The 13454-nt window shown below is 41.9% G+C and overlaps 1 protein-coding gene across 1 annotated transcript in view; it reads right to left on the bottom strand.

Moving 5' to 3' along the window:
• The window catches only part of EIF5B (eukaryotic translation initiation factor 5B), a 54038-nt gene that overhangs the window by 33201 nt on the left and 7383 nt on the right, over positions 1-13454 (bottom strand). The window contains exon 2 of the mRNA XM_018563367.1: positions 4675-4791. Coding sequence (XP_018418869.1) covers positions 4675-4791 — 117 coding nt within the window. The remainder of the gene's footprint in view (positions 1-4674; positions 4792-13454) is intronic.

The raw sequence follows: 13454 nt of genomic DNA, 5'->3' as shown, positions 1-13454 counted from the left end.
TGTACCCTACCCCAAAATTTAGAATTAATGCTCAGTTAAAATGAGATAAAAAGGATCTCTCTGCCAGCTACCCATACTAGTCACTGCAGAATATACTTTAATTAAGGCAGCAAGGCATAAAGCACAAAAGACCAGGTCAATAGCTTTAGCTGAATCTGCTTTCTTTCCACTGCTACTGAACAAATGCAATCCTTACCATCGGCAGTACAGAAAACAGGGGTATGCAATCTTATAGATGCAGGGCAGTTTAAGGATATGAGAAGTAAATTTCAGGGTGTTAAAAATTGTCTAACGTTTTACATGAAAAGGGACCGTAAAGCAAAAAAAAACAAAACATGTAAAATAAAAGTATGCAGTAAAGCCTGGTTACTCTTAATACTAATTCACTGCACATTCTTTATAACCATCACCCTTACAAAATGGTTTTTACATATCATTTCTAGTGGTATGTACTTAAAATAGCATTAGCTATTAAACAGTTGCCACATATACTATTAACAAGTATATGTATTTTATTGGTTAACTCTAATTCATATAGTGAAAAACAAAAATCTAAAACACCTAAAAGACAAAACAAAAATATTCAGAATTGAGCTCAGTTCTAGAAACCATGATCTCTAAAAAATTTTTAGACTCTTTAACCTCTTACCCCACTGGCCCTTTAAGAAGTTTACGCCAGAGGCCAGTAGGCGGGCTCCCAACTATGCGATCACTGTAATTGACTGTCACAGCAGCCATGTGATCGAGAGCCCATCCTACTGGCCCCCAATCAAACAGTAAGCAGGCGTCATCAGTGACTGCACTACCAGCACCGAACATAGGCTGTACATATATATGTGGCCATGCTGACATATCTATATGGATCGCGGAAACGGGTTAATGATTAGCTTGCATGCTGGCCTGGATGCCTCAGGTTGATTGTGCAATTCCATGGCAAATAAAATGTAAAATTAATAAAAACACACAATTTTGCATTGGGGAGCTAAGTGATGTACATCACAGCCTGCTACTGGCTATTGCAATTTAAATTGGCCAATACCAGGCTGGCTCTTGCTCACGGCCACTGCCTGCTATGTTGACATTCAGCTGCCTCAGCAGGCAGCTTTCATTACCCAGTAAAGTGGAAAAGTGTCACTAGGGGTCTAAAAGACCCCTAATCCCACCTTAAAAGAGAACCTGTCACCTCCAATGTGCTATCACATAGGGGGCTTGTGAGGCCCCCCCCCCCCCCATGTGATAGCAAGTTAAAAAAATATATTTTTTTTAAATATAAAAAAATTATATTAAATTAAAATATCCGCCCCCCAAAAAATATTAAACAGAAAAGCGGCAATCGCGCTACACATGCAAGGTTTCACCGCTTGCGCCGGAGTGACACACACACACACTATTATTTTATTATACACACACACATATTATATAATAAAGGGTCATTTTTGGTTTTGTCCTGAAAATTCCCCTCCGGGATGTGCGTTGTAGTGCCATTACTTGCAATGGCACCCCAAACACACCTCCTCACGGTGGTGCGAGTGCAAAAAATGTGCACACAATTTTATTCTAAAGTAAACTTTACGTTTGTAAAACTCCATCTATGCATTTTATTTTAAATAAGATTTTTTTTTTTGTCCGATTAATTGAAAAAAAAAAATCATAGTGCACATCATTTAAGTAAAATGTTTTTGTTTTTTTAAACTCTACTCACAAAGCGTCCCCAATTAATAAAATCCAATATCCATGCAGTTAAAAGCTCCACACTTTCAGAAAGCCTCAGTTCCTCGCATCAAACTCGCGTCATCTGACTCCACATATTCTGCAGAAGACGTGTATCTAAACGCCTGTTTTTAACCTTAGCTGTGAGACACGTTTTTTTGCATGCTGGCTGGTGAGTGTGCTGGGAAACCTTTTGCTGTTGTTATCCGACTCCACCCGACGTACGTTGTGTCCCTCCAGACACATGATGCGCTCTATGGATTTTTTTCTACCTCTACATTTTTTGGATCTAAATCGAGAACTATGAGAGATTACCGATGGTGACAGTCTGTGAAAGTGTATATAGTGGAATAAAGGGAATGCTGTTACTAGACCTAATCGAGGTCTAACTGCAAGGCAAGAGGCGATAGTGTGCGGAGGTGTGCACATTGGTGGAGGAACTGGAGTTAACTGTTAATTGTGGATTCTGTGCGACAGCACTGGGCAGTTGAACTCGCTTACCTGTAAAGATTGGATTTTCGTGTGATTGCACCAGGAGATGGGCTCACAGAGATTGGATTGCAAAAAGGACACTAGTGTATAGATATTTTCATTTAAGACTTCAAGGAGTGTTATATTTTGTGATATTACATATGTTAGATGTGATCACTTGGAACAGGGAGACAACACAAGTCAGATAACATTGTATGATTGTGTGAACTTTATACACTATATGATATATGGTTTTGATTGGTTACTGTTGATCACTTGATTTCGCACATATAGATTCAATAAGTGTTTACATATAGTATATTATTTTTGTTATATTAGCGGGACACCAATTATTTATATTTTGTGTACAATAGATGAGCTATTGCAGCTCACTACATTTGGCACGAGATTGCTGTTTATTAAAAGGTGACACTAAACTCAGGAGTTAAATCTTCAAGTACCTTAACTATTAACAAAAATGTATTTTATTTGTGCATCACTCAGCTGTAGATCCTCAAATCATCTCTCAATTGGTGCTGACACTGTCCTTCCTTCTGGAGGGTGGCTACTTTTGTTCCCCATGGTTCCTGTGTGTGTTGTAAAGTAGTCATAGCTCCAAGTTCACTACCGTGATGGACTACAATCTTAATACAAATTGGTAAACTAAACATGAGGTTGTAGTCCATCCGGGAGTGAACTTGGAGCGGTGGCTACTTTACAACACAGGGACCATGGGGAACAAAAGTAGCCACCCTCCAGAAGGAAGGACAATGTCATCAGGAATTCAGAGATGATTTGAGGATCTACAGCTGAGTGATACACAAATAAGATACATTTTTATTAATAATTAGGGTTGAGTGCATTTATAAGGTTTTACTCAAGTTTAGTGTCACTTTAATAAGTGTGTGAAAAATACTACAGTACTGTATTCTGATACACGGTAAAAAAAAAAAGTTGTCTTATAAGAAATGTATAGCTATCACAACAGCTAAAGGCAATTTCATGGCAATATTCAGTAGGGCAAAGTTTGGCACACAATACATTAGTTTTGGATAAGGTAGGCAATGGTTAAAACTAGGGATGCACAGATACTAGTATTGGTGCCAATACCAAGTACGTATACACGTACACGTACTCGTCCAAATGCTCCGACAGGCAGTGCAGTGAGGGAACAGGAAGCCGGCTCCATGCTGTTTGGCCGGCTGGATGCCGATTGGCCGGGAAGCCCAGCATGGAGCCAGCCAAAGAGATCTAATAATACGTAACACAAACTCCATCCTGTAGACACCTCATTCCCCTCACATCACACCCATATCCATCCTCAGGAGCAGTCATCACCGGGCGACAGATGTCCCTCGGCCAGCCGGGCAGACACCCTCTCCAAGCCGCTTTAGCTCTACTGGATTTTCCCACGTCTCAATGTCACGAGATGTGCAAATGCCGCCTGACTCTGGTTTGTGTACAGCGCCCACACCAGCTGCGTGATCGGCGGTATAATAATAACCCTGTTAGAGAATTTCTGAGTGAGTGCGCCGGGCATGCACAGTAGCAGGTGGTGCAGACATTGTACACACACTGGAGTCAGACGGAGTTTGTACATCTCGCGAGACAGACGTGGCCAGATCCGGGAGAGGTAACGCGGCTCGGAGAGCAGTATCTGCCCAGGGACATCTGTGGTACGGTAATGACTGTTCCTGAGGATAGATATGGGTGTGAGGAGAATGGAGTGTCTGCAGGGTGGAGGTTGTGTCACTATGTTATTAGATCTGTTTGGTCGGTTCGATGCCAATTGGCTACGAAGCTGGCTTCCCAGGCAATCAAAAAGCCGGTTGATGGGTAATGACACTGCCCGGCAAGCCGGCTCCATGTACCTGGAAATACCAGTATCTGTACTCTGTATCGATGAGTACCGAAATATATAAATATCAGTACTCGTACTCAATACCAACAAAACTGGTATCGGTGCATCCCTAGTTAAAACCATTCATTCTTTTCCCTGCTGGGGACAAACCAGAAAGGTACAGGAAAGTCCTACTGGGACAGTTCAGGGCTATTCACAAAAGGGTGAAGTGCCTGAAGAAGGCAACAATCTAGGCCAAAATAGCAGATTTGGAAAAAGTCTTCAATTCAGCTCACTTTCCAGTTCAGCTATGCTGTCCTAGATTGTTCACTTTTCCTGTCTTCTCCAAACTCTTCACCCTTCTGTGAATAGCCCAGAGTTGTCATTATAACAGGCATCCCCATAGGAAGACTTCCCTCACCTTCTGTTCTAGTAACAACTTCATAATTTTGGATTTCTCAGGACAAATATAAAATGTTCTCACTATCAATATGAAAGTTTCCAGGACAAATATGAATGTTTTCTGTGGTGACATACAAACTAAAAAAAATAAATAAATCTGTTAGGGGTTAAAATACTTCCTAAAAAAAAAAAAAAAAAACCCAACACACACACACACACACACACAATGTAAAGTCACTGACTTTACTTACTCAAATTCTGGCTTTTTCTTGTCTTTCTTTTTTTTCCCTTTGGCTTTTTGGTCCTTGGAGGCTCCAGCTCCCTCTATCTCTGCGGCAAGAGCATCAAGGTCAGCATCGTCCTTTGCACTTTAAAAAGAAAAACAAAATGAGTTCAAGCAAAAGAAGCTTTGTGGGAAACAATCATTGTATAACGCCTCTCAGTACTTGAAATAACACAACATGTTGTAAAATTACAATCTAATGCATCCAGTAGTCCTCAATACTTGTCACCTTATGATACCCTATAACTAAAATAAATGGGCACTCCAGTTTTCTGAAGACAAAGAAACATTTCACATAAAGAAACATGAACAGCATACAAAGTATCCGGAAGTACAGAACAAGGAACACAAGTTCTAATAGCTGTGTATGCCTCCAGAAAAAAAACACAAGTCAATATACTAGTCGTGCAAAGCAACAAATGAATTCTTAATGAAGTCAGACCATATTTCTCACAGTGTAGTACAGTCAATCCGATGACAATGATCATTGTGATACAAGACAACCTGTAAAAGCCTCTGCAGTGCTTGAGCTGCCGACTGTCCTGTTCTGCTAATCAGCCTCTGGGAAGTACAACCCGTCTTATCTGTTTATATAGCATTCCAGAAGGTTGCAAGCGATTGAGTCAGCCACAGGGAACTTCCCAAACGGTCAGTTTAAATGGATTTCCCTGCTGTACATCATCTAAGAGATTTAGCTGACATTGCTTTCTTAAGAAGACATTTTAAACAAAATTACAATGAATCAAAAACGTACTAAAAATAACAGAACCCCAGCATTGCAGCATGTATGTCCTTGCCATCTACAGATGTGGAATAAAAATACAGATATGCAACAACAACAAAAAGTTATTTGAAAACTTTATTTGTAAAACAATTACTGAGAATATACTTAAAAAGAGAACTATGGGGTAACCTTTTTATCCCATAGTTCTCTTTAGGGTCACAGGAGGACATATACTAACGTCCTCCCGTGACCCAAAGCTCACTATATTGCAAGCTATTGTCCACTATATACTGAGAGCGCAGCAGCCGGGACGGATCCCGACAATACTGTCTGGATCCACCCAACTGGCTGATTGGCAGCTGGCTCTGCCTATCTAGAGGCAGTTCCAGCTGTGCCCACCGCTCCCCGTCCATTCCTCCAGTCAGCACTGGAGGACTGGAGAGGGGAATCCCTGCGGGGAGTGAGCGAGGGACAGTATGTGTTCTCTCACATCCCGATCAATAGAGCCGACGTGTGACAGTTTAATTGTCACATGTCAACTCTAACTATGAGGATGAGTGTAAAATCACTCACTTCAGCCAAATTGGGATAACGCCTATTTTATATTTGTTACATGTTCCCATTCACATAGCATAAGTAAAAAGTTAAAAACTGCGTCTTGCAGTTTAAATTGCTTTTTACTTGCCAACATTTCACCTTGCTTCTCCTCTTTGTAATATCAGGACCGGCTGTGAGGGGTTTGTTAACCGTGTTTTTACTATGCTGGCTCATTTCATTATAATGTGTAAAGTAGATTTGAACACTGGCCGTCTTAACAAAGGGTTAAAAGCCTGGATTGTGCATTGTATGTTAATGAAGTTAATGCGAGAAACAAATTCCACACTTTTCTGTCCTAAAGCCGGGTACACACAGAGCGAAATTCGGCTGATTGCGCAGGAATCAGCCAACATTTGTTCATTTTGGTGATCCTATTACTTCAGAAGTCGATCATTAGATTAACTTTTGCTGAAGGATTGTGTTGTTAGAAAATCTTTCACTGAACAGAGCTTGCAGCCAATTAGCTGCACCATTTAGGTATTCAGACAGCGGCTGGTGGCCACTGTTTGAACACAATAGAAGCACCGGGAGATTCGTTCATCCACACTGTTTAGCGTGGATGGAGGAATCTGTTATAACTTCTTCATTCAGCCTGCAGGTTGAAGAAAGAAAATATAAATGTCTATATACCCGATTTAAGACTCTCAATAAGGACAGATCATTAGAGCAACCATTAGAATTCTGGTAACAATTTGCTGAATATAGTGCCTTTGGTTTTGTGGCTCCTGCAGCACTCTGAAAAACACAAGGTAACCTTTGCAGTTACACTCATTTGGTAGCTTGCTGTGGCCACAGCCCACTCGCCAGTCTTATGCTCCCCTATTTCCAATCCTACAAGTTATCCTCCACAGAGGCATTTGCAAAATCTTCAGTCTTGCACATGTGCTGTGCGCTCTTCTTTTAATCCTATGCAGAGTTCATACGTGGTGCTCCGGTGTAGTACAAACTCTCTAAAGGAATGGAACCTGCACAGCACATGGCCCAGCTTGAAAGATTTGGACAAGTGGCTCTACAACTTTGTATATGATATCTCGCTAGACCAGGGACAGGCGAGTAGAAGAATGGCAGGGGTGCCATCAGTAGGGTAACCCACAATATCAATGAAAGGTGCAGTTACACTACAAAATGTGGCTAGACATTAGATGACAAACTTCTGATCTACCTGTAGGCCAGATCGGATGACAAGCTTAAACACTTTTCACAGGACAATGTAATTGCACGGAGGTAAAAAACCCTTTCCAAGATGACGATCGTACCTAGGATCCATTATCTCATGCAGGCCCTACCTATCCGATTGCCTCCACAGTTCTTCTCCTGGCTCCAACGACTATTACATTTGTGTTCTTATGGCATTAATTAGCAGACATCTTCTCAATCGACCCAAATCGAGTGGTGGGATTGGCCTTCCAGATGTCGAACTTTATTATAAGGCTGTTCATCTTAATAGGATTGTTGATTAGTGCTGCAACACACAACATAAACAGTGGGTCTCTATGGACTTGGAGTCATCTTCCCTTCCATTAGCGGGCCTTCCTTGGCTTTCCTGTCCCCTCTCCTCTGAGCTGGCGAACCATCCTACAGTGGGGGCTACGCTCCACATTGGGCGGAATGTCTTTCGGGTCCTCCTCTAGTTCAGTTTCCTTCTCCGCTCACCGTGGTGATTGGGGATCCAGCCTTCCCCCACTCCCCACTGGTTTAGAGAATAGGTGTTTCCGCAGCCTGGTGAATACGTTTTGTGTGTGACTGATTTTCATGTTAACGGTCAGTGGTTACCTCTGTTATCTCTTCAGTCCCTAATGGACCCTGCCCTGGACGCCTGGAGTGCCTTCCAATTAAGTCACTTTTTGCGTTCTATACCCCCCTCTTTGGGAGTTGGGAAGAGACTGACGGCATTTGAGGAGATCTGTAGGAGACGTAAGCCGGTCAGACATGCCTTAACCCTGATTTACAAGCTTCTGGTCACTCCATCGGATTTCTCTCCCCCCCATCGTTTCTCTCGAGATGGGAGAATAAACTGGGGCTGTCTTTTTCCCCTCAACAGAGGGACAAGACCCTTTATTTTGCTCACAAATCTTCAAATGCAAATACATTTTAAGAACAAGACGGATATAAAATAGTATCACGTTGGTACCGTGTTCCCCCTGTGCTACACAAGATCAACCCTGCAATCCCCTCAACATGTTGGAGGTGTGGTTCTGCGTGGCCTTCTATGTCCTGTGGTGCCTGTTAGTGGAATTTTTTTTTTTTGTCATTAGTTGAATTATCGGGTGTCTCTTCTCCTGTCGTATCTTTGTCTCCCATGGTTTCTGTTTACTTAGCTGGTTTTTCACTCCCTTCTATTCTGGTCTGCTTCCTTCCCTCCCAGCAACTCAAGTTTCCTCCTCTTATTTCGTTCTGCCTCTTTAATGTCTTCTTGTGCGTTGCCTCATACTGTATTTTTTATTCCGTAATGGTACAATTGGTCCTTACGTATTGTACTGCACTCTGTATGGTACCTGCGGAAGGTGGAGTCCGAAGTGGAGCCAGGCTGAGGTTTAGGTTAGGGGGTGTCAGGCAAGCAGCATCAGCAACAAACTGGCAATCAGGTACAAAATCAGGATCCAAGAGAGTAGGCGAGCAACAGGCCGAGGTCTAACACGAACAGGCAGCGAGGCCAAAGTCTTAATATTATCCAGCGATCAATCCAACAGCAGCACACACAGGAACAAACCCAAATAAATGGGCCCAGAGCACAGGAAATGCTCAGTTTTTGAAGGCTGGGCTAATTGCAGATTTAATTCTTTGCAGGTACCCAGGAGCGTTCAGTAACAGGATACCATTTCCAGTGGACAAGGTATTGGAGACCACGACCCTGCCTTTTAGAATCTAGACTTTAACCACTTGCCGTCCGCCCGTTGTAAAAAAAACGGACGGCACTTTTTTTTTTTTTTTTTTATTTCGGTAATTTTTCCTTTAATATAGTAAAAAATCAAAACCCTAGTGGTGATTAAATACCACCAAAAGAAAGCTCTATCTGTCCCCAAAAAAGGGTATAAAATTCATTTCAGTACAGCGCTGCATGACGGAATAAATGTCAGTCAAAGTACCGCAGCGCTGAATACTGAAAAATGGCCTGGATGGGAAGGGGGTTTAACACCGCGGATGTCAACTGGTTAAGATACCTCAACTGCTGAGTAGTTATCTGTAAGGAGAGCTGAGTCCTCCTGGTGGTTCAAAGGGAATGCTACAGCACCACCACCACCACCACCACCTCAGAGACCCAAGTTCAACTCCCCAGCTCTACAAAACTGGTGCTGGGCAGGCAGGCACCTGACACATTCTAGTTCCCCAACATTCTTTATTTAGAGACTATCTTGTGAGTCTCATTATTGTATTCTCTCCTGTACGTGATGATTGCCAATTGAATGCTTTATGCACATTTGTCTTTGTAAGTTGTTTCTGCTTTTGGCCTGTAAGTGTCTTTCTGTGGACATGTTGTGCCTTGGTTTTACCCTTTTACCAATAAAGATTAAATAAAGTTAAAAAAAACTATTTTCGATAACTACTGTCCGCCCCCTCTTTCGAGATAAGCAATGCTCTGAATTACCTGTGGGTGGTTCTTCCTATTGCCCTAAACAGGAGTGTTTGTACTAACATTTAGGGAGGTGGCTGGCCCAAAAGACAGACATTAGACTATGCATGAACAATAAATAAATCACATACAAAAACACTGACCTAGGAAAAGTACTTATAGTGAAATTAGAACTGAGCTATATACTTGTTTTAAATACACTAAAGCCAAAAGGTCAACATGGCAGACAACTAGCATTTTCACAGGACTATCAACAATGTATCCCAAAATTCCTTTCATAGATGTCCAATAATAATAATAATAATAATAATAATAATTTTGTAATGTAACCTGCATATCAGTTCACTAAAAACAAAGGAATGAACGGGCTGATGGTAACAAACAGCAAAGATTTATTATAAAGATTTTACAATAAATAAAAAAGCAAATCTCTGATTGTTTTTCAACAAACCTACTTGATCTAATACCACCACAATCAAATAAGCATAATAAATGTTGAACCATAAAGTTGAAGTACTTTATCAGTCATTTGCCTCTGACAAATACATGGTCATAGGAGTACTATAAAATATAGAATTTAGCATCTACAAACAAGCAAAGGGCAAGATCCAAAACAGGACAGCTTTGGCAATCACATATCAGGGCTTTGTGTGCATTGTCCTTCCAGGGTTTTCCAACAGTTACAGAAAGGTACTGTAATCACTGTACTCCTATATGTTTCAAATAGGTGCATTATGGGATATCTAAAGAGAAGTGTCTCCATACTACAGATGCTCCTCGGGTTGTGATCGATCGAGTTCCGATCTTTCGCATTTACGATGGAGTTTACTGTATAGTAAACTCCCAGTTATTTGGCACCCACGAGTTGGTAGGTGCTGGTTAACTGCAGTTTCTGGTTTCTTGAGAGTTAATAGTAACTCTCAAGTAACCATCCCTAAGGCGCGCTTGGCTTCACAAGTCAACTGATGGCTAGCTTACACAGCCGACAGTTGAATGTAGGCAGCCAGAAGCAATAGCAAGGGTGCTATTGGCTATTTCAAATTGCAATAGCCAATAGCAGGCTGGCAATTGCACCTGAGAGAGAACGTTCTCTCTTAGGTCCACTCCTCCTCTCAGTGGGCGGGTGCAATAGCCAGCCTGCTATTGCAATGTGAAATAGCCAACAGCAGTCTGGCTGTTGCTCCCCATTGTGTACGGTCTGCTGCAGTCTGAGGCAGTATAGTACACTCCTCAGGGTACGATCGGGTTCATCAGAACGTAACCCCATCTTAAACCGAGGAGTGTCTGTAATAGAAAATGGATTATAAATTCTAAGAAAACAGTGCAATAATTACATCCGTCTCAGCAGAATCGTTACACATGCACTGCATACTCGGCAGGAATGACAAAACCCAAGCACACAATAGGGAGGTGCTACAACAGGGAAAGAAGAGCTTTCACCTTGCTATATGTGTAATTCAGAGCAAAAACTGGTATCTCAGCCAATATTGGAGCATGGAAGGATGTCTCAGGGATACTAATTGTGAGACTTCCATTTGGCAGATTGTGTTTTCACAACTCCATACAGAAAATGGCGACTTCCCACTGATCTGTTAGTACTTCATTATGCGAAATCGATTAGGGTTTGTGACATCTCACTGCTGGAGTCCATGTGATACAGTAAAGCAAAGCCAACAAATGATTTATCCTTAACTGCTTGCCGTCCACCCGTTGTATAAAAAAACGGACGGACGTCAAACTCCCATTGGCGGGTCTCCGTAATTAAACGGCTTTTTTTACCTGCTTGCGCGCGCACGAGCAGAAAGAAACAGTTGCATGGAAACAGTCTTTACCGGCTGTTACACATACAAGCGATCGACGGCTCTATAGCAGTCCGATCGCTTGTATGTGCTGCCCTGAGCGCCATCCCCTCTGCCGCAGTGCCGTGGTCCCCCGTCCTGCACCCTCACCTTCAATCTCAGGCTCCGCTGCCCCATCTGCACCCTGGGACTGGCTCGGGAGGGTGTCAGGATGAAGACGGGAGGGAGATCAGCAACTTCTTCCTTGCTGATCTCCCTCCAACATCTGAATGCGGAAGTGATGTGTATTACATCACTTCCGCCTTTAGCTGCTATAGCCAGAGGAGAAGCTGGTGAAGCGGATCGCTGCTTCATCAGCTTATTTGGGGGTCCCCAGGTGACATTAGGGGTCTTAGAATCTCCATAAAGAGGACCTGTTAGTGTGTCTGTGCTATCACATAGGTGGAATTGTTAGCCCCTAAAGTGATAGCAATAACATATAATTGGGTAATAATAAATGTTTCATAAATTTAATATAGGGGAAACATTTTCTTTTCAAAATTTACGGTAATTTTTTCTTTATATAGTAAAAAATAAAACCCCCAGTGGTGATTAAATACCACCAAAAGAAAGCTCTATCTGTCCCCCCAAAAAATTGTATAAAATTAAATTTCGGTACAGCGTTGCATGACGGAATAAATGTCAGTCAAAATACCGCAGCGCTGAATACTAAAAAATGGCCTGGCCAGAAAGGGGGTGTAACACCGCGGTCATCAAGTGGTTAAGCAGCAACAACAACAACAAAAAGAAACACTTTTGGGTGGAGTTAGACTATAAAGATTTATGACAACCTATGACTGTTAAAGAACATTACAGAACCAGTTGTATTATTTCATCAAAGCGGGCAGCAATGATACAGTAGCCAACAAAGAATTCACAGCAAACCGACATGTATGTTATATTGTTTAATGAAATAATAAGCAAAAGGCAAAGCTCATCACAACACATCTTTTATTCCACTGACTGATGGTCAGAAAGAAAGAGAAATTAAATGTTTGCAACAGGTACAAGTCATATTTCTCCTTTTATACATATAAAGCCGAAATCATGACACTAAAACATTAATCTGAATATATTTTGCTATAGTCACCAAGGATAGAAATCCACGTTGTTTGCACCAAATGCCTTTGCAAACCCAGATATTACCAGAGTATTAGTTATGTGGCTTTTAATGACGGGGAGGATCAAGGTTCCCCAAAACCATTCTGTACAGACCACAGGACCAAAGCTCTAGCATCTGGCACTCTAGGAGAGCCCAGACCACAAGATTCCCATAGAAAGGTCAGTCATCTGCACTCATTTTTCAGAAGGTGATATTATATATTTATAGCAAATGCCAGCAACATCATCACACTTCAGCTTCAGATTGGAAATCTCAAAATATGATAAGCAATTCCAACTTTCACAATGATGGAGAATAGGAAACTTTAAAGAAGGACTCTGGGGGGGGAACAATTCTTAACCCTTGCAATAGGGCTCTCTTCACACTGCAAGGGTTAAATGCTCGTTTTCACCTAAGTGCGAAAATAACACAATTATACTCACCTGAACCCCCAATGTGGCTGCCTGTTAGAGCGCTTCCTCCAGCCTGTCTACTCCTCCGCTGCAGTGATGGTGTGTCCCTTAGTGTCCTCATGTCCAATACACAGTGTATTGCATGTGATGAATCAGGGACCTTTGGAGTGGAGGGATAGAGAGGGTAGAAGGACCGGTCTAGCAGGCAGTCGGCTGCGGGGTTTGGGCGAGTATAACTTTTTTTTGCATCTAAGAAAAAGCGAGCACTTCTTTAATCTGGCAAAGTACAGCAGGTTGGGGCGTGCCTATTTTCCCACTATCAGAAAGTCAGAACTTGTGCATCAAATTCTGCCTGACACTCAAGGGGCTCCTAATACTTTTTGAAGCCCTTTACAAAGCCTCCATTTAAGTGAATTTTATTTTTTTTTGTTTTGTTTTAAACAAATAGTTTTATTTCAAAGCAGAACTCTAGACAGACATTCAACTTTAATACAAAATGTAGA

Source organism: Nanorana parkeri, unplaced genomic scaffold (assembly GCF_000935625.1).
Source record: "Nanorana parkeri isolate BGI_ZX_2015 unplaced genomic scaffold, ASM93562v1 scaffold21, whole genome shotgun sequence".
Taxonomy (NCBI): Eukaryota; Metazoa; Chordata; class Amphibia; order Anura; family Dicroglossidae; genus Nanorana; species Nanorana parkeri.
The sequence above is the reverse complement of the archived record's forward strand: the minus strand, read 5'-3'. Positions and strand labels throughout refer to the sequence as shown.